At 54.5% G+C, this 6000-nt stretch overlaps 2 protein-coding genes across 2 annotated transcripts in view; both read right to left on the bottom strand.

Moving 5' to 3' along the window:
• Positions 1 to 2746, bottom strand: part of MONBRDRAFT_12790 (uncharacterized protein) — a gene marked incomplete at both ends in the record, with an annotated part of 4210 nt that extends 1464 nt beyond the window's left edge. Inside the window, 2 exons of the mRNA XM_001750636.1 lie at positions 2448 to 2507; positions 2644 to 2746. Of these exons, the coding sequence (XP_001750688.1) occupies positions 2448 to 2507; positions 2644 to 2746 (163 nt within the window). The remainder of the gene's footprint in view (positions 1 to 2447; positions 2508 to 2643) is intronic.
• Positions 2747 to 3784: 1038 nt separating this feature from the next.
• On the bottom strand, positions 3785 to 5495 carry MONBRDRAFT_30212 (uncharacterized protein; the record flags this gene model as incomplete). The annotated part of the gene is made up of 3 exons (XM_001750635.1): positions 3785 to 3902; positions 4177 to 4871; positions 4974 to 5495. 3 exons carry the CDS (start codon positions 5493 to 5495, stop codon positions 3785 to 3787), a joined length of 1335 nt encoding a protein of 444 aa, XP_001750687.1.
• Between the last annotated feature and the right edge of the window lie 505 nt (positions 5496 to 6000).

Here is a 6000-nt window from a genome sequence, read left to right as displayed (position 1 = left end):
GGAGATGAGACTTGAGGGTGTTTGCGCGTTGATGGTGGTAGAGGCATCCGTCGACAGGGCAATGAAAGTACCCGTCCTCGTTTCGGTGTTGGATAATCACTTGTCCGTTTAATGTGATTCGCGTGCTTTTTTGATGGACCTATGTGCCGAACAGTGAGACGTGTCGCATTTTTTTTGTGTGTTTTTCTGTCTGTGTGTGCTTTTTTTTTGGCGACGTGATAAAGCGACCTCAGGAACAACGTACCCGAGAAACGTGTTGCTCTCGTGCCAGACGATTAGGAAATGCACGCTCGCAATGACAGCACAACACTTCTTGGTTCTGTGCCATGCTGCGTTGGTGTAAGGAGCAGAGGGTGGCGAGGACTGCAAGAGGGCAAGGCGCGGCAAGAGCAGATAGCTCAGGTTCAAAAATGAATCTTGGTGCTGTCTCAGAGGGTGAAATTTTTGTTACACTTTGGTTTTCTTTTAAATGTGGAAGGTGTAACGGTCATGTTCTGGACGTTGTGAGTGAGTGTAATGTTGCTTGTCAATTAACAGTGTACACGGTTCAATACCTCACAGCCATCGTCATCATACCGCCCATGCATGATGACAATACAACGTTAGGGTCTTTTCTTTGAGCTCACTCTCACACCACAACTCTACATTCCTGAATAGCGTTAGGTACCGTCCTCACGCCACCTGCTTCTCTTTCTCTCAACTTGTATCCTTGCACGCGTTTCAAACTTTTGCTTCCTCGCCTTGATATTATAAATTGATGTCTTTCAATAATCCTTTCACCAACGCATTAGCGGTTAGCCTCCGATCGTGTCGCTGTTAGCGGTTGTGCCGAGCCCACATGACAATAAACATTCTGAAAGTTTCGATTGAGTACCGACAGTACAGCGCACCAAAAGCTCGAACGTTGACTTGTCATGTAAAGTTAATGGCCGCCACGACAAAAAGAACCCAAAAATTGAACAAATGCGAGCGACGGGCCATTCGCGAAGACCGAGTGACAGCCGGGCACCTGGTCACAATATTCGGCGCACGTCAAAACAAAGCATACGTCATCTGCTTGACGCGCTTTCGGTGCTCACGATGGAGTTCTCGTCCACCTGGAACCATCATGTGACACGCAAGCCCTACCATGAGTCCCCCCCTCGAAGCGGCTCAAACAAAGCAAACGGCGCGCCGCAACACTAAATGGCAGCCTGCCCCCTGGTCACAATTTACGGCGTACGTCACAACAAAGCTCACCTGGCATTCTTCACACGCATTCGGTGCTCACTTTGGAGTCCTCATCCACCGTCGGCCATCCTGTGACCTGCCAGCCCCACCATTAGTACCCCGCTCAATAGGCTCAAACAATACAAAAGGCGCGCCTTGGCTCCTCGGCCAACACCAAATGGCAGCCGGGCTCCTGGTCACAATTTTCGGCGCACGTCAAAACAAAGCTTACCTCGCATCCTTCACACGCTTCCGTTACTCACTGTGAAGTCCTCATCCACCGTTTGCCGCCCTGTCACCCGCCAGCATAACCATGAGTCCCCCCCCTCCATACGGCCAAACAAGAACAAAGGCGCCCCTCTGCTCCTCAACCAACACCAAATGGCAGCCGGCCTCCTGGTCACAATTTTCGGCGCACGTCAAAACAAAGCTCACCTCGCATTCTTCGCACGCTTTCGCTGCTCACTGTGGAAGTATACATCCACCTTGGCTATCCTGTGACACGACAGCCCCACCATTAGTACCCCGCTCAATAGGCTCAAACAATACAAAAGGCGCGCCTTGGCTCCTCGGCCAACACCAAATGGCAGCCGGGCTCCTGGTCACAATTTTCGGCGCACGTCAAAACAAAGCTTACCTCGCATCCTTCACACGCTTCCGTTACTCACTGTGAAGTCCTCATCCACCGTTTGCCGCCCTGTCACCCGCCAGCATAACCATGAGTCCCCCCCCTCCATACGGCCAAACAAGAACAAAGGCGCCCCTCTGCTCCTCAACCAACACCAAATGGCAGCCGGCCTCCTGGTCACAATTTTCGGCGCACGTCAAAACAAAGCTCACCTCGCATTCTTCGCACGCTTTCGCTGCTTACTGTGGAGTCCGCATCCACCGTTGGCCACCCTGTCACCCGCCAGCCCAATCATTAGTACCCCCCTCAAAGCGGCGAAAAAAGACAACAGGCGCGCCTTGGCTCCTTGGCCAACACCAAATGGCAGCCAGCCCCCTGGTCACAACTTTCGGCGCACATTAAAACAAAGCTCACCTCGCATTCTTCGCACGCTTTCGCTACTAACTGTTGAGTCCTCATCCACCGTTGGCCACCCTGTCACCCGCCAGCCCCATCATTAGTACCCCCCTCGAAACGGCCAAACAAGAAAAAAGGTGCGCTCCTCAGCCGACACCAAGTGGCAGCCGGGCCAGTGGTCACAATTTTCGGCGCACGTCAAAACAAAGCTCACCTCGCATTCTTCGCACGCTTCCGCTGCTCACTGTGTAGTCCTCATCCACCAGCGGGTACCCTGTGACACAGCACTACCGTCAGAAACACCCGGCGATTCGCGCGCCAAAACTCGCAAATATCACTTTTGCTTTCGTTTCTGGCAGCGGGCATCATGCATAACATTTTCAAAAGCGGGCCTAAGATCGGTTTCTCACCTGCATTTGAGCGGGAGTGCTTCGTGCTGGATCCGACCAGGCTCCGTGGCTCTTGCGCCTCGCCAACGCGTCCATCAGCGCACGAGCCATCGCGGCTCCTCATGGGTCAGATCGAGGATTTGTCTTGACAACAAATGGCAGCCCAACACGAGGTCAGCAAGAATGGTCCATCCATGACGGTCACGCGGCAATGTCGTTTGGCCACTCGTTCATCCATGTCGTCGCTTGCACCTCGGCAGCACTTGCCCGTCGCGCCACAACGACGACAACGCACCACCAGGAGCGCGCGCGCCCCGCCCATGGCCCGCTTCATCGTGGCGCGTCTGTGAGAAAAAAAAAATGATGAGCAAAAGGAGGATATAGAGGCAAGAGGTTAATGAAGCAAAGTTTCAATTAATTGAAGCAGATCATAGCCATTCCAGTTATTGAAGATAATAAAGATGATGACATTCTGACATTCGGTTCTGTGTTTTGATTCTCACAAAGAGCTTGTGTTTAGCGAAAACTGTCGGGGCCGACTTGGGCTTCCGCCTCACTGGGGAGCAGGATCCTCGCACTTTCAAACACAAATTCCACAAGACGCCAATGCCCATCCCTTGGAGGTAGACCAGGAACGGGCGAGTACAGCCACTCGACAAACAAGTCGCGCGTTTTTAAATCCTTCAATGTCCTTTCCCTCAAGTTGTAGCCCATCCGCTGGGCCAGGTCGCGCAGCCCCGGATGACAGTCCGAATAAAGGAGGAGACAGCTCAGGCCCGAATCCAGTCCTTGAGACTGCCTGCAAAGGTGATCCCATGTTTTACATCCACGAATCCACCTTGGCATTCCACAAGCGTAGCAACAGGCTCTGTCGGGGTATGCGAGGTGCACGGAACATTTTTTAAGTCTTGTCTCGTGTCCTTCGAAGTGACACCGCTTGCAACCACGATTAGATACGCATTGATGCTCGGCCTTCAGGACGGGTTTCGCCTGTCGAATAGTACATCGCATGCAGTAATCATCCATCAACTTCAGAACGCCAATAAACTTGTCAGCCGCCGCGTGGTGCATCAGATATTTTTTTTCTGTCCCCGATTTCGACCGAAATATTGGCGCGACGTTGTGCCGATTCGGTGGCGTAGCCGCAGCAGATACCGTGGCTTCAGAGCGAGTGGTAGCAGTAGCAGCAATGGTAGCGGTGCGCGTGCCACTTGATGCTGCTCGTTTTGCTGCGGGAAGAGGCGACTCTGCTGCTTGCGCCGCTGTTGAAGAAGCAGCAGCTGTGCACGTGACATCCGATGCCGTTCGCTTGGATGTTGAGGGAGCAGGGCTGGTAGCGACGCCGTTGCCATCGTCGTCATAATCGTCAGACCCAGAGATGCAAGTAGTTTTAGCAGCCAGCGGCACTCGCTTACGCCGCAGTGTACCCGAGGCTGAGCTTGCAGCCGATCGCGCCGGAGAGGAGGTTGAACCCGAGGCCGATGGTACTGGCACGCAAATGATCGAGGCCGACGGGGTGGCGTGTGTTTCGTGGGTGTTGGCTGTGCTGCTGACTGCATGACTGGCTGTGGCGTGCTCTCACCCTCTGCCAACTTGGTTTGCACCGGGCCACGCGCCTCTTGCTGTAAAGGCGCCTCGTCATCAGCATCAGAGACCATGGGTGAAGCTGGCACCGACATGGATGCTGTAGCTGCCTCATCAATCCAAGCAGCACTCGTCTGCATCTGTGGCACGGCAGCATCCGTCATTGGCCCTGCATTTGTCGCCACCACAGCCGTGTCCTGGGCACGTGGAGTGCTTCTGCTCGACTGCGCCGCAACGGCAGCTCGTCCTGAAGACGCTGCCGTTTCGACGTTTGATGCTGAAGCTACATCCAAAGTGGACTCTGGCCCGATCGATTCTTTTTCCTCGAGCCGTGCTGCAGGTGGCTCAGACAACACATCTTCCTCCTCCGCCATCGCCTCGGCCTCTGCTTCCACATGCATCACACTCAACGCTTGGGCAGCGCGCTGCTGGCGTGCAGCTCTTGCTGGCTCCAGGCGCTGTGCTGTTCCTGCGCACACGTCACAAAGCGGCTGGCCGGCAGCAAAGCATGTCGCGGCGCGGGGATCTAGCAACTTGCCGAGCACCCAGCTGCGGCACGCATTGCCCTCGACAAACTTTTCCATGCCTGGTGCTGGCCCACGTCTCACTGGTAGCCACAGCTCGGCAGTTCCTCCCTGTTTATCGCGACCAGCCCGACCAAATGCCTAGCCCAAGCACATGTATACCATCAGCAAATCCAACAATCGGATATTTTTTTTTCAACTCCAAATCCATAAAGTCACACGACCGCTTGAGCAACAACGTACCTGGGCCAGCGTATAGACGTTGTAGCCGTTGCCATACCACAGCACGTGGCGAATGGTGAGCAGATCCACACCCGTGCTGAGGCAGCTGGTGGCCACAATGACGTCGCATTCACCCCGTTGCCACCGTGCCACATGGTCCTTTTGCACCTTCTCCTCCAGGTCGGTGTAGTAGGGCAAGGCCATGTAGCCGTATGCGTGCAGCTGGTCACACAGCAGCTTCACCTCGTTCACGGTGTCACAAAAGACCATCATGTGCACACGCTCCCCATTCGCCTGACGCATCATCCGCTGCGTGTCCACAATGGCTTGCACATGCGACAAAAAGTTTAGCTGGTTTCCGTGAAGCACACGCAGCTGCAGATCGCGACGCATCGTCTCTAGACGGTACACCTTGCCCCCCACTTGCTGACCCAGCTTTCGAAACAGATGCTCCTGGTCCCCGATGCAAAGTGTGCCCGTCAACGCCACGCGTTTGATGTTGGTCCATCCGCCAGAACCCACACTGGCTGCGACTTCGTTCATCACATCTCGCAGTGCGGATGCGCTGAAGGCAGACCTTTCCGTGTAGCGATGCAGATCCCACGCGGACAAACATGTCGGTCGTTACGATGAGCACGTCCAGGCCATCTGCCACCTGTGTAGAAGGACCAAGCCATCGCTGGGCACTGTGACCTGCGCCTTGAAATCGCCGCAATAAATCGTTGGCCACGGCCACAAACGGCACAATCCACAGCACCGTACCGGCATGCGGGCGACAGCCCAGCTTGGGCAGGGTACAAAATGTTTTACCCATGCCTGTCGGTGCAACAACAATTAGCCATCCATCTTCCGGCCGGTGCTAATCAATGGCCGCAGCCAGGTCCAACTGTTCTTGGCTGTTGAAACTGTGGCCCCACGAGATGCTTGCCTGCTTGGCCATATTGAAGGACGATTTGAGCTGAGACAGTAAAGCGGTTCAATTGCACTTCTCTCACAGGAGAGAACGATAGAAAACAGAAAGGGAAATATCCAAAAGAAAATGCCACTC

The sequence above is a fragment of the Monosiga brevicollis genome, genomic scaffold, assembly GCF_000002865.3.
Source record: "Monosiga brevicollis MX1 MONBRscaffold_45 genomic scaffold, whole genome shotgun sequence".
Lineage (NCBI taxonomy): Eukaryota > Choanoflagellata > Craspedida > Salpingoecidae > Monosiga > Monosiga brevicollis.
This window is presented reverse-complemented; position numbering and strand designations above follow the sequence as displayed.